This window comes from Myotis daubentonii, chromosome 5 (assembly GCF_963259705.1).
Source record: "Myotis daubentonii chromosome 5, mMyoDau2.1, whole genome shotgun sequence".
NCBI classification, from domain to species: domain Eukaryota; kingdom Metazoa; phylum Chordata; class Mammalia; order Chiroptera; family Vespertilionidae; genus Myotis; species Myotis daubentonii.
In genome coordinates this window covers 23,501,730-23,528,214 of record NC_081844.1, presented here as the reverse complement: position 1 = coordinate 23,528,214, position 26,485 = coordinate 23,501,730, and the positions used below count along the sequence as shown (strand labels likewise).

The window sequence follows — 26,485 nt, the reverse complement described above, 5'->3', positions numbered from 1 at the left end:
CTCAAAGAATTGAGAGCTGTGGTAGCAGAGCCTGGATTGAAGGAGAGACTTTCCGGTCTGGTCAGTGTGCTGAGACCTCCCGCTCCCCCCAACGGAGGGAGAGGAGGGCGGTCACCAGGCCAGAGCTCCCGGCAGCAGACTTGAGTGAGGATTTGGGGAAGGGGTGCTCAGGATGAAGCAAAAGAAAATCTTGGTGTGGGAAGAGGCGGGGGATGGTCAGCTGAGCACACACTGGGACTCAGCCAGTGGCGGGTTCAAGTATTGGCTCTGGAATGTTAACCCAACCCAACTTGGGATGAAGTGATGCGCAGAAAGCACTAGAACAATGCCTGGGCCACAGACATACTGAATATTTTGACTTTATTTTAATAGACAGAGGTGGTTGTGCAGTTCGTAAGTGCATTCTGGTTTAATCAACACCTGTCCTCCAGATGGGAAAATGGCTCCCATATCTCCTGGCTTGTACCAGGCAGAGGGGTGACCTAGGCAGGTAAGGAGGTAAGTGAGTCGCCTGAGGTTGGAGGGAAGATTCTCCATAAGCTCCCAGGATGGACGTGCAGAAGGTCAATCACCCCTCCCTGAGTATGTGGTTGGTCTCCTAAGACATGGCTGAGGCTGACCAGGTCAGTGCGCCTGGCCTCTGGCCCTGGCCCGCTCACAGAGCCTGTCACTGCAAGAGGAATGACAAAGCCAGGTTTATTGCTCCGATTAAACCAGCGGACACAGAAACCGCGGGAGGACGGTACAAGAAGTTGGTGAACACTTCCTCAAGGCCACTGCTGAATTCTTGGCACCTGGGAAACTGACCCATGCACTACAGACGTGCTGGTCACCTGCTCACAGGCCAGCCCCCTCCCCCCCACCCCGAGTCCGAAGTTCGAGCTGTAACACAAGGCCCTGGGGAGCAGGGCTCCTTCTGTCCATGGTGCTGCCCGCGGAGTCCCCTGCAGAGGTCTGAGCATGGAGGCAGGGGCTGCGTCCTTAGGAACGTGTCTTGGAGGAGGAAGAGGCTGCCTACTTCTTCTTGGCGGGGGCTTTCAGCAGCGCCAGCTTCTTGGGCAGGCTGGTGCTGGCTTTCATCACCACATCATGTTCAATCTTCTTCCGGATCCCGACCTCCAGGTCCTGAAGGGGCAACCGAGGGGCAATCAGACTGGATCTGAGGCCGAGGGTGTGAGGGAGGGCCTGACCTGGGGCTGGATCAGTGACGCCGCGCCCCCTGAAACAGCACCTGAGAGTCCGGAGGCTGTGGTTTAAGTCCTGCTTTTGACCCACACTCTTTGTGGTGTTACACACACACACACACACACACACACACACAATCCTTTCTCATCTCTGGACCTCAGCTACCAAACTTCTGCTCACTCCCATTTCACTGAAGGGGAAATCGAGGCTCCTGCAGCGAGGAGACAGTTGCCCAGGGTTCGCAAACCACGTGAGGGGAAACTGGACCCTGGCATGCCTAGAGTCTCCGGTCTCAGTCCATGGACAGTCCCTCCTGTCCCATGTCATCTCCGCTTTGCACATGGGGAACTGGGGCTGAGACAGGGATGTGAGCAAGTAAAGGCACAGGGGTTAGAAGCCAAGTGTGCCTGGGTCCCAAACTGGTGGTTTAATCACATTCCCCAAACCATCCCCTTGCCCTGCCTGTGTGAACTCCAACGACCACGACCGCCACAGCCAGCGACCGCCACAGCCAGCACCGCATGCCAGGGCACCGGAGACACAACAAACAGGACACAGGAGACCCTCTGCCTTCAGTGAGCTGACATCCGGTGCATGTGTGGGGACAATGTAAATGCCATTGTTACATTATGTTAAACTGTTGAATGAGGAGAAATGGTAGGAGGTGTTACAGAGAAAAGAAAATAAGGGCGAGTGAGTGTGTGTGTGGGGGGAGGAGCTGTGGGCTGCCATCAGGAGCAAGCTGCTCAGAAGCAACACTTGCAGTCGGACCTGACTCAGAGGAAGGGAGCCATGTGGACTTTGGGGCAGAAGAAACAGCCAGTGCAAAGCTGAAGTGCGACAAGGAGCAGTTAAAGGGCCAGTGAGGCTGGAGGGAGCAAGGGGGAGAGTGGGAGGAGAGGGCAGGGAAGTGAGGGGGGGGGCATAGTGTATAGGGCTTTGTGGAGGACTTGGTTCTCTCCCCCCCCCCCCCAACCCCCTCAATGAGGTAGAGCCACCAGGGTCCTGAGCAGAGAAAGCAACACGATTGGACTTTTAAGTGCTCACAGGCGCCCTCTGGCTGCTATGGGGGATGGGGGGGGGGGCAGATCAGGGAGGAGAGGGTGAGGGGGAGATCCAGGATGATCCCGAATATTTTGACTCTTCCTAAATGAAGACTGGAGGTAAGCAGGCTGCTGGGGACCCAGGTCTGGGGAAACCAGGGCTCTGGGGAAACGAAACAATTTGATGAAGGTTACACACTAGGTCAGTGATGGCGAACCTGACACGCGTGTCAGAGGTGACACGCGAACTCATTTTTTTTGGTTGATTTTTCTTTGTTAAATGGCATTTAAATATAGAAAATAAATATCAAAAATATAAGTCTTTGTTTTACTATGGTTGCAAATATCAAAAAATTTCTGTATGTGACACGGCACCAGAGTTAAGTTAGGGTTTTTCAAAATGCTGACACGCCGAGCTCAAAAGGTTCGCCATCACTGCCCTAGTTCGTGTGGGTTACAACCCAAAATCAGATCTGACTCCACCAAAATGTTTTCATTTTCTGTAACTTAAGCGTAACCCTAGAAATGACAATAACCAACACGGCTAATGTTTCTTTGTGCCTGTGCTGTTCTCAGCGCTCTACAGGAGCCCTATGGCCCTGAATCCTTACAACTCTATGTTTCACAGGTAAGAGGCTCATGGTGAACAAATACAGCCAAACCTCGGTTCTCGAATGTGTCCGATCTTGGACAATTCCATCCTCAACCAAGTTCACAGAAAAAATGTCTCGGTTTTGGACCAGACAACCCTTTCATGCCTCTCAGGCAATAAACAAAGGAGAAAGCGCTTTTGTTGGTGGTGAAAAGGACGATTAGCACAATTTTAAAACACAAAGAGGTCATCGAGAGTGCTAATGTTGCTAAGGGTGTGAAAGAAGCGATGATCACGGGCAATGAGGCAGGAAAACTGTTGCTTTGGATAAAGGAAAAGCAGTTGCCACTGACAGCGTTTCAGAGGCAGGGACACATGAACAGGCTCCGATGCCGGATGCTGACCTGAAAGACATCCCTGGAATGAATGCTAAAGTGATTTAAGGTCAGTAGGGGGTGGTTCCGTGAACTTATGAAAAAAGTGTTTAAATTATACATGAAACAGTACATTAGACATATACTGTATCTAAGAAAGGTTTTAAAAAAAGGGAATCATTTGTGGGTCTGGAATGGATTAAATTTACATGATTTCTAATGGGGGCAAAACGATTGGGCCTTCGAACAAATCGCTTCTTGAACAAATTAAGTTCGAGAACCGAGGTTCCACTGTACTACTCGCCCACGGACTGCGATTTGCCTCCAGCACCGCCTTCGTGCACAGCTGGGGTTTTCAACTCGGTTCCCATGGCCCCCCACCCCCCACCCGCACCCCCGAGCCCCATGAGAGCACAGCGACCACCAAAGCAGCAGAGTGAGTGCGGAATACGTTCCGCGCGCCAGGCCGTGCTTCCACGTTGGCGCCCGCTGCTCCAAAGGCTTCCTTAAACCTGCGGTCGCCAACCTTTCGGGCCGCGCGGACCACCGGGCGGCGACCGCCGAGAGGCCCGCGGAACAACAGGCGATGGTCCTGGCCACACCGCACGCGGGAGGCTGAGTCGGGAATTCTCCAGGACCCATCCCCGGATCCGGGCTTCATCCCCGGACCCCTCCCTGCACCGACCTCCAGGCTCCATCCCTCGGCCCCCGCACGCCCCCGCTCACCTTCTTGAGCTTTCGCTGTTGCACGACGCGCGCCTTCTTGGGGGCGATAACACGACCTGGGGGAGACACCCTCGCGTGAGGTCAGGGCGCCCAGGCCCACCCCGCGCAGCCCCCGGACCGCTCCTCACCTCCCTTCCTCGGGCCCCGGCTGCGCTCCGAGGCCGCCGCCGCCGCCTTGCTCTTGGCCGGCTTCTGCGCCTGGAACTTGCGCTGCCCCTGCGCCATGACGGGACGTGCGCAGGAAAAAGCCGGGCTGACAATTGTAACCGGAAGACGCAGGGCACGATGGGATACACTGGGGCCAGGACGCGCATGGGCGCACGGGAAACAACGGGGCAAAGAGTTGGCGTTCTGACAAAGACGGTACTTTATTGACAGCGTTTGGCAAAAACTTGAAAGGGAAGTTACAATGACAAACTGATGTTCACTGGGCGCTCATGCTTTGTAAAACGTATAGTTTTATGCACTTTGTATGTAAAATTCAGTCCAGAACTAAAATGAGGTGAGTTAGGCACTTACTGGTGCAAAATATAAGGGTACCCAAAAATTCTGTAATCAAGATAGTGTTTTCAACATTTAAAAGTAACATTTTCATATTAAAAAAAAATCAAGCCGCTTAACTACTGCTTGTAGATGGGTGGTCTGATGTTGCAAATAAAGTTTTATTGGGACAAGGGCTGGTATCAGAGGTTAAGGTCAAGGTGTGCAAAGGTAGGCTTCCATTCTATTTAGTATCTTGGTATTTTGTCCCTCATGTATTTTCTTTTTAAAATAAGGATGTTTAAAAAATATATCTTATTGATTTTTTACAGAGAGGGAGAGGGATAGAGAGTTAGAAATATCTATCAGCTGCCTCCTACTGGGGATGTGCCCGCAGCCAAGGTACATGGCCTTGACCGGAATCGAACCTGGGACCCTTCAGTCCGCAGGCCGACGCTCTACCCACTGAGCCAAACCAGTTAGGGCTCATGTATTTTTCTTGCATTCATTTTGATTTTTAAAAATACTGCATGAAAGTATTATCCTGGTTACTAAGCTTTTTGGTGTCCCGTTTAAAATTTTGTGCCTAAGGTGTTACCCTAGTTCCAGTCCTGAGAGCAACCTAAGAAGGCCGTAGGTATTGTCCCCATGTTATAAATGAGGAAACCACAGCATGGAGAGGTGAGGTGACTTGGCCAAGATCACACAGCAGAGAGTGGCAGAACTGGGATAGGACTTGGGTAGCCTGTCTCCAGCTGCTGCACTTTTAAGAGCCATGCAACGACTCTGTCTGCTATCCCTGCTCTAGGAAGAAGTGTAATTGGGGGAAGGTCAGCTTTGGGGCAGACTATTCAATACATTTTATTATAAAACCTAGGGGGATGGAGAAGGGTATGGAGAGCCGGGTTGGTTACTTCTGGGGTCCATCTAATGTCCCCACCCTCAGGAGATGGTGGTGCTTAGGGCTGCCTGGAGTTCTTTGGGGGTAAAGACACCCAGCTCTGTGATGATGCCGCCAGTGATGAGGTCATGGGGGGTGACATCGAAGGCAGGATTCCAAACCCCAATTCCTACAGGGGAGAGAAGGGAGGCAAGAAGGTAAGCATTTGCTTCTGTGAAAGTTCTCCAGTTGCTGTCACCTGTCCCCCTCACACCCACGGTGGTTGTTGGAGTTGGGGAATTCTTGAGAATCTGGGGATACTTATCCCAAAAGTGCACGAAGACATGGGCTTTGGTACCCAGTAACAAGTTTAGACTCCTCTCCGCACACCATTCCTGAATTGTCACTAAGAAGGTTTCAGTCTTATATATATCCATCCTACTCTTGCCTGGATCACTTTCAGAACCTCCAAGAATCCACTCCAGGGCCTTTGCATGGGCTCTGTGCTCTGCCTCGAAGCTCTACCTCAGATATGCATGACTCAATGTTTCATTTCCTTCAGTCTTTGCTCAAATGTCACCTTTTCAGTGAGGTCTCTGATCATCTTGTCTAAACCCCCTGTACAGACACTTCCTTGCCTTGTTTATTTCTCCTCAGCCCTTACTTCCTATAATTGTGTTATTTATCTTATTGTCTGTCTCCCTGACCAAACTGTCAGCTCTATGAGGGCATGGAGTTTTATGTCTTTTTTCACTCCTCTATCCCAGCACTTAGCTTACTCAGGGGCTCAAAAACATTTGCTGAATGCATTACTCAGCGTAGACCACAAATTTCTTACACAAGAGGCTGCAAACTGGTGGCCTGTAACTTTTTTCTCTGGCTCACAGTTGTTTTATTTGTTAATCCTCACCTGAGGATATTTTCCCCCCATTAATATTTAGAAAGTAGAAGGGGGCGGGAGAGACAGAGAGAGAGAAACATGGATGTGAGAGACTGACCGAATGCTGGGGATCGAGCCTGCAACAGAGGTACACGCCCTTGACCGGAATCGAACTCGAGACCCTTCAGTCCAAGGGCTGATGCTCTAACCATTGAGCAACCAGCTAGGGCAGGCTCACAGTTTTTTGAGTCCACTGAATTAGCTGCTACCTTTCAAAAGGTGGGAAATTTCATATATTAAAAAATATAGCCAAAACCGGTTTGGCTCAGTGGATAGAGCGTCGGCCTGCAGACTGAAGGGTCCCAGGTTCGATTCCGGTCAAGGGCATGTACCTGGGTTGCGGGCACATCCCCAGTGGGAGATGTGCAGGAGGCGGCTGATCGATGTTTCTCTCTCATCGATGTTTCTGACTCTCTATCTCTCTCCCTTCCTCTCTGTAAAAAATCAATAAAATATATTTAAAAAAAAAAAAAATATAAGGCTTCTTTTGGAAAAAACAGAAGATCCACTTCTCTGGGGCCTGCATTCCTGTGACCACTGGCGGGAGCAGAGTATCAGGGCCCACAGACTGCACCTTGCCCATGACACTTATGTCTTGCTGTTCCAGTTTTATTTTAGTGGGTGTGGGTTGTCAACTCTACTTTCCACAGTCTTAGGGACTATGACCAGTGCTAATTATGCCTCTAGGAAAGCAGGGACGCCAAAAAAGAAAATGAGAAAAAATTTTTCAGAATCAATGTGTCCTTTTTTAAAAAGCGGTAAGGAGTCGCAGCAGAAAACAACAGACTATTAGGACTCCCCTCTGCTTAGTTGTATAGTGTTTTTTTAAAAAAATGTTTTTATTGCCAAAACCGGTTTGGCTCAGTGGATAGAGCGTCGGCCTGCAGACTGAAGGGTCCTGGGTTCGATTTCGGTCAAGGGCATGTACCTGGGTTGCAGGCACATTCCCCAGTAGGAGATGTGCAGGAGGCGGCTGATCGATGTTTCTCTCTCATCGATGTTTCTGACTCTCTATCTCTCTCCCTTCTTCTCTGTAAAAAATCAATAAAATATATTTTAAAAAAATGTTTTTATTGACTTTAGAGTGAGGAAGGGAGAAACATCAATGAGAGAGCAAAACATCAATTAGTTGCCTCCCACACCGGCCCCAACTGGGGACTGAACCCACAACCTGTGCACATGCCCCGACCAGGAATCAAACCAGTGACCCCTTGGTGCATGGGACAACACCCAACGAACTGAGCTACACTGGCCAGGGCTGTATAGTTTTGTTTTTTTAAAGCTTTTTCTTTTTAAAGTTATTTATTTTTTTGTTACTCCTCACCCGAGGATATTTTTCCATTGGTTTTTAAGGAAAGTGGAAGAGAAAGACAGAGAAACATTGATGTGAGAGAAACACATTGATTGGTTGCCCAATGAGCGCCTGGGCTGGGGAGGAGCCTGCAACCAAGTTATGTGCCCTTGATCAAAATCAAATCCGGGACCTGTTGGTCCGCAGACCGACGCTCTATCCATTAAGCCAAACTGGCTACAGCCCTCCCCCTCTCTTAAAAAAAATTTTTTTTAAACTGATTTTAGAGACAGAAAGGGAGGGAGAGAAGGGTTGGAAACATCATTGATGAGAATCATTAATCGGCTGCCTCCTGCATGCCCTCTATTAGGGATTAAGCCCAAAACCCAGGCCTGTACCCTGACTGGGAATCAAACCATGACCTCCTGGTTCATGGGTTGATGTTCCACCACTGATCCATACTGGCTGGGCTGTATACTGTTATTATTTTAAAAATATGTATATTTTTATTGATTTCAGAGAGGAAGGGAGAGAAAGAGATAGAAACATCAATAATGAGAGAGAATCGACTGGCTGCCTCCTGCACAACCCCCACTGGGGATCAAGTCCGCAACCTGGGCATGTGCCCTGTCTGAGAACTGAACTGTGGCTCCTGGTTCATAGGTGGATGCTTAACCACTGAGCAATACCAGCCAGGGTCCCTGTAGGGCTGGGCCTGTTCTCCAGGTCATGTGGGTTAATTCACTGAAGGCCCTGGGATTTATGAGGTAAGTCATAATAACAGCTCTTTTATAGATAGGAACACAGGGGCTCGTAGGGATGAGAGAACTTAGGCAACCTGCCCATAGCTGCACAGCCAGGGAGCATGGGGAGGCTGAAAAATATGTGTGTCTCTTCATAGGCACTTGGCTGAACAGGATTCTTATTTGTTCTTCAGGTGAGGAAACCGTGGTAGAGAATGGCAAGACACTTTACTCAAGGTTTCTCAACTCCTGAGTTGGCTATTCTCACCTTGAATTTGACTTCCAACATGCTTCTGTTTCTAAAACTGGCTTGAATTTGAAGTTGCTTGTGCCCTAGAAGGCTGATGACACCCCAAATGCGACTTGCCTCCTGTGAAGGGGATGGGTACCTAACTGAAGGTGCCCAGATCCTGGTACCCCGCTGAGTGATGGCTTACCGGGTGCTGCAATCCTGACCCCGTTGACATCGGTCAGCTCCTGGCCGGGGCGCTCCTCAATGACGATCTGCTGGCCCGTCTCCAGACGGAGGTCACATGAGGAGCTGGGGGCAGCTACGTAGAAGGGGATGCCGTGGTACTTGGCGGCGATGGCCAGCTGGTAGGTGCCCACCTTGTTGGCTGTGTCACCATTGGCAACCACACGGTCAGCTCCCACAACAACAGCTGGGGAGCAAGATGTCAGGGTCATCACCTGACCCTGGATGCCCGGAGCCCTGAGTGCCGGTGCCCTGCCTGCTGGCACCCCACTGCTGACCTGACACGTCCCGGTGAGCCATGGCAGCTGCTGCCATGCTGTCGGTGATGAGGGTGGCGGGAATCTGCTCGTAGACCAGCTCGAAGGCTGTCAGCCGGGCCCCCTGGTTGTAGGGCCGGGTCTCCGTGCAGAAGACATGCTTCAGGCGGCCAAGGTTGTGCAGCGAGCGGATCACACCTGCAGGACCCGACTCACCAAAAAGCCAGGATGAGACAGAAAGGGACAAATGGACAGGGTGGTGGCCCATTAGTTGGGGGCACAGATCTCCACAGGCTCCCCATCCCCAGGCCCTTGTGGTGGCTGTCCCTCTGTCCAGTGCATGTGCGCTTAGAGAACACCTTCAGGTGAGTCCTTCCTGATCCTTCCATCTCACATAGCAACCTCCACACCTCTGACCTCTTTCCCGGTTTTTCCTCTTTAGTATTTATCACCTTTGAACACATCATATATATTTACCGACTTGCTTTTATCTGTTCCTTCTACTTTCCTTTCCTATTGTTCACTTTGTTCACTGCTGGCTCCCCAGCGCCCAGAACTGTGCCTGGCAAATAGCAGATGCTTAACAAATGTCTGTTGAGTGAATGAAAGAATGCTTGCACTCATGAATGGTGGGACACATAGTAGGTGCTTTATAAATGCTGAGTGAATAAAGGAATGCATGCATGAATGGTAGGGCACAGAGTCGGTGCCAATATTTGTTGAGCAAATGAATGAATGATGTCTTGCCATCAGGGCCTCAGTCCCCAGGCCCCAAAGTGGGACCCAAGCAGGTAGAGAAATCTGGGGAATTTGGGATCAAGTGGAATCTGCTGCCTTGAGTCCCAGGACCCAGTCCCCCCTCTCCAGGTCACTGCTACCCCAATCGTTCCTGGGGAACCACTCCCTTTCCCTCAGTTCTCTTGAAATCCACATTCTGCCCACTCAAGACAGGTCCATCAAGTGGTTGATCTTGGATGGGCAGGTGACCCCATCTTAGCTCTGAGTTATAAGGAGTCTCTTCTGGCATTGCTGGCATAGGCTCCTTTCCTGCTGATCTGCTGACCCGTGGACCGGGAGCAGGACCGGGACAGGAATAGATGGGTCCTAATGCGAATTTTTCGAACTCCTGGATCCAGCCGTACCTGAAGCCACCTTCCTGTTTCTGTATAAGAACTAATCTATTTCCATTTTGGGGGTGGGGAAAGTGGTTTGGGTTTCTTTCTTTTGAATCCAAAAGGGGCCCTCCCCCATCCCCATGAACATCCACTTACTCACCCAGGGCTGTGCCATAGCCAGCAGTGGCCAGTGCACCAGTATTACAGTGGGTCAGCACGGTCACCTTGCTGCCCGTGGGGGCTGCCCGCTCCAGGAGGTGGTGGGCTCCCAGATCTCCAATGCTCCGATTATCCTTGAGGTCTTTCTCCAGCATGTCTTCAGCGAAGCAGATCACTCTGGGGCCGACAAGGGACTCTCAGCCTCGGAGCCCAGGCTGGCCCCTCCTTCCTGCCCAACTCTCTTGCTGAAAGCCTCTCACAGCTGTGAGGCCTAGTCCTTCTGCTTTTGCCGCCTGTCACTCCATTCGCTCATGCGACACCTTAACTGAGCGCCTGTGTGAGAAGCGCTGGGGGGCCCAGCAGTAACCAAGACAAAAATCTCTGCCCCTATGAAGCTGACACAAGTGGGGGAGGCAAAAAATGAGCAGATAATGAAGTGAAGAAAAAGGCAGCAGAGTCAGGGGGGTGGGGTAGGGGTGAGGGGATGAGCTGTAACATGGGGGTGGGGAGGTGGGGAAGACAGAAGCCTTAAACCTGAAGGAGGGGTATCTGCTCTAGAGAGATGGCATGTGCAAAGGCCCCAGGGCAGGAGCGAGCCTGGTGGGGTCAAAGAACATGTAGCTGGAGCAGAGGGGGAGAGTGGGAAAAGAAGAGGGCAGGGAACGGGTAAGACAAGAACCAAAATTCCTCAAAAGAAAAAACCAGCAGAAGGAAGTGGTACTGAAAAGGACCTCCAAGGGCAACGGGGGCTGGGCATGTTCAGGGGAGGCACAGTCATAGGATTGAGCCCAAGTTCCTGGGGCCTGGGGTGGACTCCCAGACCTGCCTGTGTGGCCTTGGACTAAGCGCGCCATATCTGCTTCTCATCTGTAAAATGGGTCCCTGTGCGAAAAAAAATGAGTCAGCCTCTGCACAGAGCAGTGCCTGGCACAAGGCGCCCTACCTCTCCCGGACGGCCTCCTCCGTGGCGCCCTCCCGCTCGGCCTCTTGGGCTGCGGCGTCGGCCAGGTCGCGGGCAGCGCGGGCCATGTTGACGGCGGTGGGCCGGGCGGTGACCAGGAAGCTCAGCGTGTCGCGCACGAAGGCAACGAGCGCGGCGAGTCCCGGCCCCCCAGCTCCGGCCTGCAGCTCCACGGCCAGGCTGAGGCACCCCACGAGCGCGATTGCAGGCGCGCCGCGCACCTGGAGGAAAGGCATGGGAGTGTCAGGGGCGCCAGGCGAGGGCACGCCCCACCCCCAACCCCGTCGCTGCGCCCCACCTTCATGGCGCGGATCGCCTCCCAGGCCTGGCGCACCGAGTCCACCTCCTCGTAGCGGCATTGCTGGGGCAGCAGGAGCTGGTCGAGGACCTGCAGCGAGCCCCGCGAGTAGCGGATCGCCTCCAGAGGGGGCATGGCGCAGCCAGCGTGCTCCACCTGGGTCCCGGGCGCAGCGGGCCGCGCGTGTGGGCGGGGCCTCCGCCGGAAGGAGGCGTGTGCGCACACGACCCTACTTGTTCCCCGGGCGCGACAGTCTACTCCGACGATTCTACCCCCCCTTTTCCGGCCAAACTCGGCGTTAGCCACCCCCTCGGACCCACAAAGGCGGCACTATTTACAGGGCCTGGTGTTTGGCGTCTGGCTGATTATGCTATGACCCCCCCAATCCCAGGTGGGCTCCATCAGGCCGGAGCAAGTGCTGCCGGTTGTCTCTGGTAGAGAAAGGCCCTAATTGGGGAAGTCAGGAACTAAGGGGCTCTCGCTGCTGCCCTGAGGCTTCACTGCCCCATTGGGGAGCAGGGCTGGTGGTCTGAGTACGAATTCAGCCGGAGCCTCAGCCCCAAGAGGGTTGCGTTTGTTCATCGCCGTTTCCCCTGTGGCTAGAACAGTGCCTGGCACCCTCCCAGTGCTCCATCAGTATCTGTGGAATGATCCTCCTTTCCCAAGGTTAGGGGGAGGTGACAGGCTATTAATTCCTGGTGTATGTGTGGCTATTTTGACCTATTTTCTGCTCAGTTTTATGTTTCATTCAAAAAAAAAAAAAAAAAAAGCAACACGCTGGGGCCTTTTTAGTGACCCTTGTCAGGTGTCCCCATGGGCTGGGGACAATGAACAGCTCACACCTCCTTGGGCACCCCATGTACCTCCCAACCCTGGGCCCCCTGCGCGGTTCCTGCTGCCTGGTCCCCTACCCACCCTTCCCACTCAGCCCATGTCACTTCCTCTGGGAAGTCTGTCCTGATTGCAGACCAACCTGAGCCACTACCTTGAAACCCTCATCACCCTGGGTGAGGACGATCATTGTGGTCACAGCTGTAGCCCCGGCATCACCATTTGCTATGAGAGGCCCGCCAGCTTGGTTGGATGGCGGGGTGGGGTAGAGGGGCAGACCCTGGGCCCATCTAGTAACCGGAGGCAAGGGCAAAGAAGCAGGGCTTTAATAAGTCTTGGGGGGAAGGGGAATGTCCTACACGGCACACACACCCGCTCCCCCTCTTCAGGATCAAATAAATAATTCCATCCCTCGGGAAGGCGAGGTCTGAGGAAGGGGTGATGTCTGAGGTCTTGGAGGGCTGGTGGTCCAGTCCCGTAATCACTCACTCTCCGAGTCTGAGTAGTCAGCCACAAGGGAAGAGTTGAGGGTGTAGGGGTGTGGCGTGTCCTGGGGATCGGCTGCCTCCTGGGAGGAGCCTGATGAGGACCGGGGCCTGTCCTGACAGCCCCCAGTCTGCCCTTGAGGTTCCTTTGTCTTGGGGGTCTTGGCTGTCTCCTGAGAGCAGTCTTGGGGGGATGTGGGCATGTCCTGGGTGGTGCCCTCTGACACCTGTAGCTTCCCAGACGTGGAGGTCTCAGCAGCATGCTGTGGGCTCTCTGAGGTCTCCCGGGACTGCCTTCGAACAATACCCAGGCCCCCCACGGTGATGGGGGAGCCCGCAGGTGCAGATTTGCGGTTCTGGGCCAGCTTCTTCAGGACGCTGCCAGCTTTGCTGCAGTTGCTGGGCCCCGAGGTTGAGGGGAACCAGGAGCGGCTGATGATCTCTGTCCGCTTGAGTTTCTGCTTGTCCTCATAGGCTGGGGGAGAGGGAGAGGAGGGGAAAGAGGTCCACAGCCACCCTCTGCCCAGGTCTGCCATTCAAGGCCGGGACCCCCCATCTCTCCCCATCCCAACCCATGCCCTTCAGCCCCACGCACAGTCCAGCGTATGGAACTTGAGCAAGGCGGCCAGCCTGCGGTCGTCCTCTGTCTCAGGCACCAGGGGGATGGCCAGGCTCGCCTTGGCCTGCAGAGCCTGGTCCCTCTCCTCCTCCTCCTGCAGGGCTTTTTTCTTCTCCTGTTGGGGGAAGTGAGGTGGGTATCAAAGCCGTGTCTCTTCCATGCCTGTTGTCTCACAGCATTGCTCCAGATCTCCGGGTCTGTTTCCTCCTCTCAAAGCTCCCACTATGGCTGGGCCACAAAAGTTGCTTAACAAATGGGAGGCACAACTGTTATTAACACGTGTACCATCAGTTCTTCACTCACTCATTCCACAAATATTTACGTAACGCCCATCTCGCCCCGGGCCTTGTTCTAGACACTGGGAACACAGCAGGGAGCAGACAAAAACCCTTGCCCTTGTGGAACTGACATTCGAGTGGGTGAGTTCGACAAATGTGATGGGAGAAAAAGAATGCCAGGAAAGGGGTAGGGAGTGGCCAGGGGATTCAGCTTTAAATGTGATACAGGGTGAAGAAGAGGCTCGGGGACTGTCTCCCTGAGATCACATCTGAGAAAAGACATCTGAGTGAGGGGCCATGTGGGAATCTGGTGGAAGAGCACTGTGCAGTGGAGGGAAGAGCCTGTGCAAAGGCCCTGAGACGGAAGTATGCTGGGAGCTGCTGAGGAGAGTGAGGAGGCCAGTGTGGCTGAAGCAGAGTGAACAAGGAGAAGGTGGAGATGGGGGCGGGGAGGGGGAGGGGCAGATCATTCAGACCTGGGGGGGAAAGACTTTGGCTTCTACTTTAAGTGGGAGCCACGGAGGGAGGGTTCTGAACACAGGAAGGAGGTGACTGACTCAGGTGTTCATAGGTGTCCCCTGGTGGGGGTGGGGGAGAAACAGAATGTTGGGATGCGAGGGGGAGAGCCTGGAGACCAGGGCAGAGGGACTGTGCTAGCCCAGATAGGAGATGATGGGGGTGGCAGAAGCAGCCAGATACCAGATATAATTTGAAGGTCCAGGCTGACAGAATTGCTAACTGGAGATGGGGAGGGGGAGTGAAGTCCAACTCTAAGCTTTGGGAATTCTGCCTAGGACAGCTGCCTTCTTCTTTTCCTTTTAATCCTCACCCGAGGACATGTTTTTATTGGTTTTAGAGAGAGAGGAAGAGAGAGAGAGAGAGAGAGGAGAGAGGAGAGAGAGATTGGTTGCTTCCTGTACACATTCCAACTGGGGATTGAACCCGCAACCTAGGTATGTGCCCTGACTAGGAATACCCCCAACCTTTTGGTGTATGGGATGATGCTCCAACCAACGGGGCCACCCAGCCAGGGTGGACAGGTAACTTCTTTATTGAGAAGAGGGGGTGTGGGGGGGTAGGGTAGGGACTGAGTTAGGCTCACTGGGATGTTATGTTTGAAGGTCCTTCTACCACGTGCAGAAGCCCAGAAGGCAGGGGACACATAGCTCAGGGCACAGGCCTGGCTGCAGGGAAGCACTTCTAGTAACAAGTAATTAGTAGGAAAACTAGAGCCCTGGCTGGGTAGCTCAGTTGGTTAGTGTAGTCCCCATACACCAAGGTTTAGGGTTCGCTCCCCGGTTAGGGCACATACCAATGAATGCACAATTAAGTGAAACAACAAATTGATTGTTCTCTCTCCCTGATCTCTCTCTCTCTCAAGTAAATAAAAAGACAAAAACAAACTAGTAATTTTACTCCTAATGATGACCACAGAGTGATCAGAAAAGGAAGCAGGAAGAGATGGGAGCTGTAGGACAGTGAGGGAACTCGTGGCCTGTGGGGTTAGCCCTACTGCTCCTGCTTGGGCTCCATCTGCAGTGTCCTGGGCACAGTCTACCCCACAGAGTGGGAGAAGGAGGAGAAGGTTCTCACGGGGCCCTGTCAGAGCCTGCAAGGGTGAAAAACCCATTTATACGGGTGAGCTACCCGCCAGGGCACTGGTTTTCACAGCCCCACCGAGCGTTTTTGGCACAACCTCAGTAGCCATTGTGGTCACTGACGGCAATAGCCCTGGGTGTCCTTTGGCATTTGTACCTGTGCCCTCAGTGCCTCTCCACGCAGGTGCAGATATCCTGCCCACACATTATGCAAATTGAAATATGCATTTTATTATAAGTGATTTCCCCTTTTTCCTCATAGTCAGCACATGGCAGGGATGGTTTTGGAGATTATTTGGGGCAGGCTGACAGTCTATGGATTTTGTTTTGGGACAGCTGAGTGGGCCCATGAATGTGTGTTAGGCGTTGACCAGTTGGTCAGTACCCTGACACCCACAGCAGGGTCAGGCTTCACCCGGGCCCTCGCTTGAGGCTCGTTTACCCTTGGAGATCTGTTGAAAGCGAAGCCCAGTCCCCACAGGGGAAGGCGCTACAAGCTTAAAAATAGCCGCTGGGCTAGGTGCCTCCCATGAGCGCTGTGAGGTCTTCATGATGCAGGTGGAAAAATTAGACTCAGTGGATGAAATGACATGCCTATAGCTAGTATGTGGTGGGGATAGGGCTGGACCTGGTCTTAACTTGCCATGTGAGCGATGCCAGGTGCCCTGCCTGCCTGTGGTTCCAAACCCGGGCTGGAAGCCACTCACCCGGAACCTTTTCCGCAGCATGCTGTTGAGGGCAAAGTCGTCCTTCCAGGCGCTCTGTGCCTCCTGGATGTGGCTCAGGGTGGGCAGGGCCTTCTTGAGTGTGCTTCGGTCGGCCTCCCCGTGCTCCAGACGGAACATGGCGTCTGTCTCCAGCTTCTGCTTCTTCTCATGCTCTGCAAGGGCGGGAGTGTGGCTGGGTCTTCTGGGACCCACCTCAGGCTCAGGCTCAGGCTCAGGGTCAGGGCCAGGCTCAGGGTCAGGCAGGGGTGGCTCTGGGGCTGCCTGAGGTGCTCACCTGTCGTCAGCACCTGCTCATTGTCCGCCATGTCCCAGCGCTCCTCCTTGCGCTGGGCACCACTCACGATCACATAGTCACAGTTGGCAGGGTCTGTCTGCATCTCGATGTAGTTGATGCAGAGGTGGCATTTCATCCGGAATCTGGGAGGTGGGCAGGAATCAGGACACTGCAGCCACCCCAGGCTGCCATGTGACCCCTGCCTGCTTCCTTCTACCTGTGCGCATCATTCAACAAGTGTTTACTGAGCATCTACTACCCACCAAGTTCCATACCTGGGGATACAGCCCTGGGCGAGACAGACATGGTCCCATTATGCCAGAACTAACCTCCTGTCTGGAGGTTATTCATTCACTCATTTGTTCGCTCATTCATTTACTCAACAAACGCTCCTGAGCTCGGCTGCTCTGTGGCTGCCAGGGACATAGCAGTGAGACAAACCAACCTACACTTGGAGGGGTGAACATTTCAGCAGGGGCCACACTGCCCACCAAGACACAAGCAACCACAGTGTGGGTGGGACTCGCCACTTGAGAAAAGTCCTCTTTGAGAGGTGGTGGTGGAGTAGAAACCCAAGGGAAGGGGCCTTGCAGATGTCTGGGGAAGACTGAGTTCCAGGCAGAGGGAACAGAGGCGGAGCCTCTGGGTAAGAGAGGGGGACAGTGAGGAGCCCGTGTGGCTGGTGCAGAGTGAGCGAGGGGAAGTGTGGGAGGCGAGAGCAGGGATGGGATAGAGCAGGGTGTTAGGGGTCTTGTGGGCCATGGGGAGGTTTTACTCTGAGGAAGGTGGGAGCCATGGAGGGGTCTAGACAGAGGGACATACTGATTGACACACCAGGATGATGCTCAGGGCAGAACACAGGTGATGGCCATCAGGAAGAGGGTGCCAGCTCCCCTCCCCTGAAGACTCCTTTACAGCCCATTCGCCCTGCGGCCACCCTCGTGTCCCTGAGACACCTGCCAGGCTGCCTCTACCTGTAGATCGGGGTCGTGTAGTAATTGCCAACCTTCTTCTTTTCTGCGTTGTAACGAACACCTGCAAGGAGGGGAGAGCGGAGGCTCAGGCTAGGCTGGGGGTAGAGGGTAGGCAGGGGGGTATTTTGCTCCCCTGCAGGAGAGGTACCTCAGGAGGGCACTGAAATTCAAGGCAGCAAAGAGCTGTGTTCAGGCTGTGTGACAGGTGCTCAAGCCACAGAGGAGGGTAGGCAGGAGCCCGAGGGTCTGGGATGAACCCTAATTCCACCACCTATCAGCTGTGTGAGCTCAGGCCAGCAACCTCATCCCTCTGGGCCTGTTTCCCCATCTATGCAATAGGGATGATTAGAATGCCTACTGTACAGGGCTATTGTGAAAACTGCAGGAGCTAATAAAACACATATTGCTTAGAATAGGGCCTGGCTCAGCAAGCATTTGAGAAGGGCTGGACTTATTATTTTCTAGAGGATTTTCAGGTTTTTTTTTATTATTTTGCTAGTTAGGTGATATACATTCTCGACTCTGTATGAGCTTGTATATAAGTGAAAAATGCTTAAATTAGAAAAACAGAGCTTGGGCTGGCGAGTGGTGTGGCTTAGCTGGGCTTTCCTCTCCTGGGTCCTGCTTCCATTCATGTCCCGGAGGGTGACCCATGTGTGGTGGTGTCAGGCCAAGCCCCACTTTTTGTCCCCGAGCGCCTGGTGGCCGTTAGGGCGGATTCCCTGGCTGGGTCTGACCAGGGAGACACCACAGGGCTCACTGTCCTCCTCGGCAGCCGGGTGGCTTGGCCTACCCCTTCCTGCACTTCCACAGCCCCTGCCAGGAGAACTGGATCCTCTCACTGGGAGCCATCAGCTCCTGTTTACAGAATGAGCCGCTCTCCTGGCCCAGGTGCTGTGTGAGGATCCCAGAGGAGGAAACAAAGTCAGGAGAGCGGAGTCATCTGACCAAGGCTGAGCAAGACCTTGGACCATGCCTGTCTGTCTACCCATCAGTGCACCTGTGCACAGTCAGGGGTCCAAATGCTAACGGTGACAGTCAAGGACAGTGACAGCAGCAGACTGAATTTACGAGCCCTCCCATATGCCACGTGCTGTGATTTACACTATTTATTTATTAAAATATATTTTTATTGATTTCAAAGAAGAAGGGAGAGGGAGAGAGAGAGATACAAACATCAATGATGAGAGGGAACCATTCATCGGCTGCCTCCTGCACATCCCCACTGTGGATTGAGCCCACAACCTGGGTATGTGCCCTGACTGAGATTCAAACCGTGACCGCCTGGTTCATAGGTCGACCCTCAACCACTGAACCACGCAGGCCAGGCTGTGCACTACATACTTTACATGCCACACAGGTGGACACTCAGACCACCTGAATTTTACAGATGGGTAAACTGAGGTACACAGAGGCTCAGTCACTTGTCCAGGATCACTCAGCTAGGAGATGAACGCAAAGCCTGGCCTCCCCACCGCTCTGCAATGAGGCATCCGCGGCCCGCCAGTCACTTGGATGCCACCTCCTCCCAGACTCCTGATTCGGAGTCCCTGATGGAGATGACCCTGGTGGTTAATGGGCTTCAATGTCTGTGGGACTGAATGGGCTGGGTGGGAGCAGGGGATGGGTGGAAACTCACCCATGCCAATGTGGTTCTTGCAGCCATCACACCAGATGTTATATGGCATCTCAAATCTACACAAACAGAAAACAGCTTATTTGCTTTTGTCCACTGGGCTCTCCCTTTGACGCCACACCTGCAACTCTGGCCATAGCCGCACTGCAAAGGGCGCACACTGAGGGGGATAAAGAACGGTTGACGAATGTTCCTATAGCCAGGCCAGGCCGGGCTAACAGAGACATTCAGCTGAGCCCTGGACTTGTGAGCAATATGTGCTTATTGTTTGGTTATGTGGCAACAGCCAACTGATATGGTGACTCTCTGCTTAACAGAATTAAGATCCTGCAGCACTGGGCACGCTGGAGTGCTAAATTCTCCTGAGATTGAGGCCAGGTGGCACAAGGGGCAGGGGTTCTCAGGCCTTACCTGATGATGAGGATGCCCTGGGACAGCTTCCGAGCCCGCTCCCGGAGCGGGTGGCTGTTGTGGTATCGGTTGAGAGAGCCATGCTGCACAGGGAGGAAGGAGCAGGTTAGCACTGCTAAGCTGGGCAAACTCATGCTCTCTTGCATAGGCTGAGAGAGGCCTCTTTCTTATGACCTACCCGGGGTAGTAGCAGCACAATGGAAGGCACAGAGGCCCTGGTGAAGCCAGTGCGGTTGGGCTCATGAACACATGAATCTGAATCTTTCCTCTCCCATCTAAGAGCTGAAAGCGCTGTGTGCCCTGGGTAGAACCTCACCATTTGCCTTCCTGAGTCCAGGTTCCATAATTACCTCTGGGTGTCGTGGGGAGAACTAGGTGAGATGACAATACTGGCAAACGTTTACTGGCTACTTTATGTGCGTTGTCGCATTTTAGTCCCTCAGCATGTCTGTGAGGACAGGTTGTTTCATTTCCTTTTTGACATGGAAACTGTGGTGTAGAGAGGCTGAGTCAGGGCCTGGGGCCATGCACCCAGATCGCACTGATTCACTCAGCAGACTTACTCAGCCTCTATAGTATGAGGACACAGCTGTGAACAAGATGGAACGTCTCTACCCGGGTGGAGTGAACATTCTAAAGGGGAAATGGACAATACTCAAGTAAACAGACAATGTGTCAGGGAGTTAAAGGGGCTATGAAGAGAAACAAAGCACTAGGTAATGGAATAAGAGAATGACACAATGGTCAGGGAGGCCCTCGGTGAGCAGAGACCTAAAGGAAGGGAAAAAACCCTGTGGTAAAATGGAGGAAGAGATTCCAAGCAGAGGGAACAGCAGAGGGTGTGAGGAGACCAGAGGGGCTGGGATCTGACCCAGGGCCTGAGTGCCTGACCTCATCCTGAGTTCTGCTGGAAATACGCCAAGCTGAGCACAGAGTAGAAGGTCACTGATGGGAGCCATGTTCACCTCTGGGAATGAAGACTACCCCGAGACGCGTGCCACCAGAGCCAGGCAGAGCGATCTCAGGGTCGCCCATGCCCTGTGGCTGTGGCTCCGGTGATGAGGATGCCGGGGACAGACCTCACCCTGCCCCGTGAGGTCTCTGCCATCACGGACATGGGGAGGGAAGCCTGCCTCTTACCTTTTCAGGGTTGAAATCCGGAGGGTAGTACTTGTTTACACCTTTCCTTTCACCCTGGAGAGAAGAAGAGAGACATGACTCAGAGAGGGTCCTGCAGGACACCTAGTGGTGCAGCCTTGAGGGGCGGGACCTGGATGAGGGAGACTGAGGACGGCCCTGGCTCCGTGTCTGATCGAGGACTGGAGATCTGGGGGAAAAGCCCACTGTCGTTGCCATGGAAAATTCCACGAGGGTTCCACTCTCCTAGAGCAATGGCTTTTGTATTTTTGGGGGGGTCTGACTTACAGTAAGACACATTTAACAATGCAACAGGGCAGACATGCCCGGAATACAGCTGAGGCACAGGTTTCATGAAAGAACCCTGACCCTGGCTGGGGAGTCTCTTTTCGAAAGCTGGCAGCCACCGGCTGAGATGACTGACTGACCCACCAAAGCAGTGGGTCTCAAACTTGGCTGCACATTACCACCACCTGAGGAGTTCCTAAAATACTGCTATCTGGGATCCACACCCAGAAAACTCCTGACAGAGGACCTGCTCTGGGGAGTGGCGCCTGAACACTGGGCTTTTAAAAAGCAACCTGGAAAACATGTTTAAACAAATCCTTGTCCACAGCAGCAGCACCCCAACAGCCAAAAAGTGGAAACAACCCAAATGCCCATCAATGGATAAATGGATAAACCAAAGGTGGTCCATCCACATATTGGAATATTATTCAGCCATAAAAAGGAATGAAGCTCTGATACATGCTACAACCTGGGTGAACCTTGAAGACATTACGTTAAGTGAAAGAGGCCAGATATAAAGGCCAAATGGTATATGATCCCATTTACATGAAATGTCCTGAATAGGCAAATCCATAGAGACATGAAGCAGACTAGTGGTTGCTAGGGCTGGAGGAGGGGGGAAAGGGAGTGACTGCTAATAGGGAAGGCGTTTCCTTCTGGGTGATGGAAACGTTTTGGAAGTAGTTAGAGATGGTGGCTGCACAACATTATGAATGTGCTAAATGCCATGGGAAAATACACTTTAAAATGGTTAATTTTGTTATGAGAATTTCACCTCATTAAAAAAAAAATCAAAGAAAGAAAAAAGCTTCTCGGGTGATTTTAATGTGAAGCAAAGTTTGAGAACTACTGCACCAGAGGATCATGAATCCAGAGTTTGAAAATACCATCTTAGAGCTCAGGGACAGGGAAGGGCTTTAGCGGAGGAAGGGGCTACTGTGGGGGTCTAATGAAGATTAGAAAAGAACCCCAAGAAACACAAGCCAGTCTACTCACCATTTTGGGAGCTGCCTACTGGTCCTCACCCTCAACGTGGCCAATCTGAAAAGATGACAAGACACTGATGCGGACTGTGCTGTGTTGGCCATCTGCCCAGTCCCACGCTCCTGGGGAGCCGGGCAGAGGGGCCACGGCTTCCCTGAGAAGATGCTGTGGGCTGGCTAAGGTGGTGTCGACTCTGAAGAGCCTCCCCGCAGGGGTCCAAAGAGCGTTTGTTGGTTTAGAAAGAGTGTCCTGTCCACTCGCCATCCAGCATATATTCACAGCTAACACCTCTCACCCCTCCATGGCCCCTGCCATCGCTCCCCTGGACCAGGGCAGCCGCCTCTCTCTGGTCTCACTCTGCCCTCAATTCCCATGGTCTGGTCATCCCACAGGGGCTAGGAGGATCTTTTAAAAAATAAATCTAAAATATCGCTCTCCTGCTTAAACCCCTCCAGTTACTCCCATTGGTTTGAGAATCATGTTCCCCCCTTACCCCCTGGCTGTGTGCTATGGATCCTCTGCCTCCCTCTCCAAGCCTGCCTCTCACCCCTCTCCCGCGTGCTCACTCTGGCTTCCTGGCTGCCTTCGGAGGCTAAGCAGGTGCAGGCCACCTGCCTGAGCGCTCCTCCAAGAGCCGTCTGTTCTCTGTCACAGGTCTCAGCTCAAACATCACTTTTGTCAGAGATCTCACTGGAGTCACTTCTCCCCTGGAGTTCCTATCACACCACCCTGTGTCTGTTTACTTGTCTACAGTTTGCCTCCTCTGCAAGATCTCACCTGGCCATAGCTCTAGCACCAAGGACAGTGCCTGGCCTCTAATAAATTAATTTTGACAGAAGGCTCTGGCCTGTGGCTCAGTTAGTTGGAGTGTAGTCCTGTACACCAAAATGTTGCGGTTTGATCCCTGGTCAGGGTGGGTACAGAAGGCAACTGATGGATGTTTCTCTCTCTCCCCCTTCCTCTTTCTCTAAAGTCAACAAACATATCCTTGGGTGAAGATAAAAAAAACCAAAAAACAAAAAACCTTAAAAAATAGCTGATATTGCCCGGCTGGTATGGCCCAGTGGTTGAGCAGTGACCCAGGAACCAGGAGGTTACTGGTTCAAATCCCAGTCAGGGCACATGCCCGGGGTTGCGGACTCAATCCCCAGTAGGGGCGTGCAGGAGGCAGCTGATTGATGATGTTTCTCTCTCTCTTTCTCTCTAAAAATCAATAAAATACATGTTTTTTAAAAAAGCTGATATTTATAACAAAAGTTCTGACGGAAGAACCATTGGTAACTGATTGAAATTTCCATAAGAATCAGTGGCAGGTGACACAGGTATCAAATGCAGGGGCTCCTAAAACTGGGGTTAGATATCCCCTACACCCTGCATGTTTGGAGGAGAGACTTTTAGGTCTTGAATTGGGATTGGCAAGGTTTCCATTAAGGAACATTTAGTAAAAACTGCTGGCTTTCCGGACCAGACTGTCTCTGTCCCAACAACTCAATTCTGCCCATCGCCCAGTTCACAGAAAGTAGCTGTGAACAAGATGTAAATGAATGGGTGCATTGTACTCATATCAATGCAACTGAAATAATTCTCATTTCACATGATTGTCACTCGTTACAAATTATTCTCCTTCTGAGTTTTCCCCAATCATTTAAGAAGTGAGTATCTCTCTTGTGCTAGTCAGGAAGCTTGGCCTAATTGCTTCTGCTAACTTAGTTGTGTATTCTCGAATGGTGACTGTGTGCCAGGCGCTGCACCGAACCTGACATCATTGCCTCATTTCCTCTGTATTGTGACTATTACTTCCAACTGACTTGGGGACCTAAGTAACTTGCCCAGGGTCAGAAGCTGATGGGGGTGGAGAAATCTTAACCCTTGTACATTGCTGGTAGATATGTAAAATGGTGCAGTCACTGTGGAAAACAGTGAAGCAACTCTTCAACAAGTTAAACATATAATTGTCATATGCTCTAATAAATCCACTATCATGTGTATACCCAAAAGAACTGAAATCAAGGATTTGAACAAGTATTTGTACACCAAGGTTCATATCAACACTATTAAAGATAGTCAGAAGGTGGAAACAACACAAACACCCACCAACAGATAAATCAGATAAATCAAGAAATAAATTGTCATATATGCATATAATGGGATATTTAAAAAAAAGAAAAAAAAAAAAAGAAGCTGATGGGGAGGCAGAACCAGGGTGCTCCGACACTGTCCTGAACCTCCCTCTATCTTGGGTCCTCCATCTGTAAAGAGTGCCCCTGGATATTTTTGCTAACAAAATAGCTAAGTGCCCACTCAGGCTTTGGGGTCAGAGTTCCCTGGGCTTGAATCTCAGCTTTACTCCTCACTCACTGGGAGACCGTGGCCAGTGTCTGAGCTTCCCTGAGTTACATGTCCTCACCTGTAAAGAGCGGACGAGGGCGACAGGGCTGACTTTCTGGGGTTGCTGTGGATGAAATAACACAGTGGGAAGGGCTTGCACCAAGTACTGCGTTTACAGGAGCCAGGATCTTAACATGGTCTACCGCCCCAGTGAATGGTACAGCTGAGGCTGGTAGGCTGGACAGATGGCAATCTCTGATCCCTGGTGTCAGGAGTATCCACAGACTGTAATTGCCCAGGACATACTACTGGACTTGGATTCCGACTGTGCTGCTTGCTAGCGGCCTGACTTTGGACAAGCTGCTCACTCTCTTTGGGCCTCCAAGTATCAACCTGATAAGGCTGCAGTTAAGACTCAGTGAGTTTGCCCTGGCCGGTTTGGGTCAGTGGATAGAGCGTCGGCCTGCGGACTCAAGGGTCCCCAGGTTCGATTCCGGTCAAGGGCATGTGCCTTGGTTGCGGGCACATCCCCAGTGGGGAGTGTGCAGGAGGCAGCTGATCGATGTTTCTAACTCTCTATCCCTCTCCTTTCCTTTCTGTAAAAAATCAATTAAAATATATTAAAAAACAAAACAAAAAGACTCAGTGAGTTAAAGTTCGCAGAACAGCACCGAACGCCGAATTAACCAAGTTGGTGGTTTTGATTGTTTCTCATGTCCACCGTTTTACAAGAGTTATTTTACAAAATCTTCACCACGACCCAGCGAGGTAGGGGCTTACTGGTTCCATTTCTAGATGTAGTAAACCGAGGGGCCCTGCAGGCATCATCTGGGCCAAGGCTGAGTCTGGGGTCACGGCCGTAGCCCGGGATTTGGGTCCGGGGTCACGACTGGGACCTGGGCCGCTCCGGACAACGGGCCCGCGACCCCAGAACCGTGGGAACCCTCGGCGTGCTCGTGTCAGTAGGACGGCTCCCAGATTGGGTGAGGGAGCAGCTTGAGACCCCCCACGACACCCCACTCCCCGGGCCCTACCGGCCTGGCCGCCCCTCCGCCTACCAGCCCTTACCTGCCCTCCTCCTGACGTCACGCCGCGACTGTGCCCGGAAGTGGTGCTGGACGCGCAAGAAGGGTAGCGCACTCCCCGCGTGACGTAGACGCTAGCGCGAGGCGGGGCGATGTGGAATCGCAGCGCTGATTGGCTGAGTGCTGAACACGCCTCGCGCTCTCAGCCGCCGGTGTGGACCAATCCGGGACTACCCCTCCCCATCACGTACACGTCAGGATGCCCACCTTCGGTCCCGCCCACTATCCCTGGCCCAATCGCAAGCCAGCATCCCTATCGGCGCCCTCCCAGCAGCGCAAACTCCTGGGCAGAAACCTCAGAGCGAGCGTTGGCAAATGCCAATCAGCACGTGGGAAACCAAACCAGCCCCTTGGTTTTTAATGAGCTAAGGACTGTTTTTCTATTTGTGAATGGTTGGGGGGAAAAAGTCAAAAGAATAGCATTTTATGCTGTGAAAATAATATGAAGTTTAAATGTTAGTAACCATAAATAAAATTTTACTGGAATACAGCTAAGTCCATTTATTTACCTATTGCCTATGGCCACTTTCCCACTACAGTGGCAGAGTTGAATGTTTGCAACAGAGTGTATGGCCCAGACAAGAGCCTAAAAAATGTACTATGGGACCCTTTTACAGAAGTGGGCCTTTGAGCCTTCAGACCAGCCCAGGCTGTGTGTGCCTTCTTCCCAGGCTTTTGAATTTACTTTTATGCCCAGTAGGGCCTAACAGGATCTATCTGTTCGTTTGTGCAATGAACAGCTGTTTATTAGGTGGGTGCTATATGGCAGGCAATGGGGACTGAGAGTCAATGACACACCCTTTTCTCACTGATAAGGCAGACATATCCACTGGCAGTTTATCAAGGGCAGTATGAGAAATGATGACAATACTACTACTACTATATTATTTGATGCCAGGATTTGTTCTAAAGGTCTTGCAAGTCAGTTCTCATGCAATTATGGTGCTGCATACTGAGTGCTCACTGCTTACCAAGCATCATTCATCAGTGCTCACTACTCACATGTATTATCTCAGGGAACACTGCTCCGATGAGATGAATATGCTATCATTCTTGTTCTACAGATGAGACAAGCCCAGAGAGGGTAAGTAACTGACTCAAGGTCACACAGCTAGTGCGGGGTGGAGGATTTGACTTCCATCTGATGATGCTAAATCTGAGGGTTGTGTGCATTAAATATAAGGGCTATGGGCACCTAGAGGAAATCTTTAACAAGGGTGGGTGTTTGGGAGTGGGCAGGAATGAGAGTCAGTGAGATTACTGTGAGGAGGGACCCCTGAGCTGGATGAGGAGGAGCAAGGCAGAGGAAA

General features: G+C 52.2%; 3 protein-coding genes across 6 annotated transcripts; all 3 read right to left on the bottom strand.

Annotated features, from left to right (window-relative positions):
• Positions 1 to 679: 679 nt before the first annotated feature.
• Positions 680 to 4,207, bottom strand: C5H19orf53 (chromosome 5 C19orf53 homolog). The gene is made up of 3 exons (XM_059696578.1): positions 4,049 to 4,207; positions 3,921 to 3,976; positions 680 to 1,125 (listed from the first exon to the last, which is right to left on the bottom strand). The coding sequence occupies exons 1-3, from the start codon at positions 4,143 to 4,145 to the stop codon at positions 1,015 to 1,017; spliced, it is 264 nt and encodes an 87-aa protein (XP_059552561.1). The 5' UTR covers positions 4,146 to 4,207; the 3' UTR covers positions 680 to 1,014.
• A 56-nt stretch (positions 4,208 to 4,263) lies between these two features.
• On the bottom strand, positions 4,264 to 11,733 carry MRI1 (methylthioribose-1-phosphate isomerase 1). Its single transcript, XM_059696577.1, is given in 7 exon segments — positions 4,264 to 5,345; positions 5,348 to 5,470; positions 8,692 to 8,916; positions 9,008 to 9,184; positions 10,262 to 10,437; positions 11,204 to 11,442; positions 11,520 to 11,733. Coding segments are annotated over 7 exon segments (1,110 nt in total). The 5' UTR covers positions 11,655 to 11,733; the 3' UTR covers positions 4,264 to 5,310.
• Positions 11,734 to 12,660: 927 nt separating this feature from the next.
• YJU2B (YJU2 splicing factor homolog B) lies at positions 12,661 to 25,257 on the bottom strand. Of its 4 annotated transcripts, none has more exons than XM_059696576.1 (11): positions 25,159 to 25,257; positions 21,775 to 21,819; positions 20,494 to 20,547; positions 19,354 to 19,436; positions 18,946 to 19,001; positions 18,782 to 18,871; positions 17,307 to 17,367; positions 16,333 to 16,475; positions 16,038 to 16,210; positions 13,431 to 13,569; positions 12,661 to 13,310 (listed from the first exon to the last, which is right to left on the bottom strand). In XM_059696576.1, the coding sequence occupies exons 2-11, from the start codon at positions 21,775 to 21,777 to the stop codon at positions 12,832 to 12,834; spliced, it is 1,281 nt and encodes a 426-aa protein (XP_059552559.1). In that variant the 5' UTR covers positions 21,778 to 21,819; positions 25,159 to 25,257; the 3' UTR covers positions 12,661 to 12,831. The 4 variants fall into 4 exon arrangements, with proteins under 4 accessions (XP_059552559.1, XP_059552557.1, XP_059552555.1 ...); XM_059696574.1 differs by lacking the exon at positions 18,782 to 18,871 and adding an exon at positions 24,170 to 24,214 and having other exon boundaries at positions 25,159 to 25,191; XM_059696572.1 differs by lacking the exon at positions 18,782 to 18,871.
• Positions 25,258 to 26,485: the final 1,228 nt, after the last annotated feature.

What these genes read in the sequence shown, in the direction of transcription:
- YJU2B (XM_059696576.1), bottom strand. An exon ending in GGATGCCTCATTGCAGAGCG is followed by an intron (nt 17,368 to 18,781) that starts GTGGGGAGGCCA and finishes CCCTCCTTGCAG; the next exon opens with GTGTTCGTTACAACGCAGAA. An exon ending in TACACGACCCCGATCTACAG is followed by an intron (nt 16,476 to 17,306) that starts GTAGAGGCAGCC and finishes CCCACCTCCCAG; the next exon opens with ATTCCGGATGAAATGCCACC.
- C5H19orf53 (XM_059696578.1), bottom strand. Translation starts at nt 4,145, where the DNA reads ATGGCGCAGGGGCAGCGCAAGTTCCAGGCGCAGAAGCCGGCCAAGAGC. An exon ending in CCGGGGCCCGAGGAAGGGAG is followed by an intron (nt 3,977 to 4,048) that starts GTGAGGAGCGGT and finishes TGTCTCCCCCAG; the next exon opens with GTCGTGTTATCGCCCCCAAG. An exon ending in AACAGCGAAAGCTCAAGAAG is followed by an intron (nt 1,126 to 3,920) that starts GTGAGCGGGGGC and finishes TTGCCCCTTCAG; the next exon opens with GACCTGGAGGTCGGGATCCG.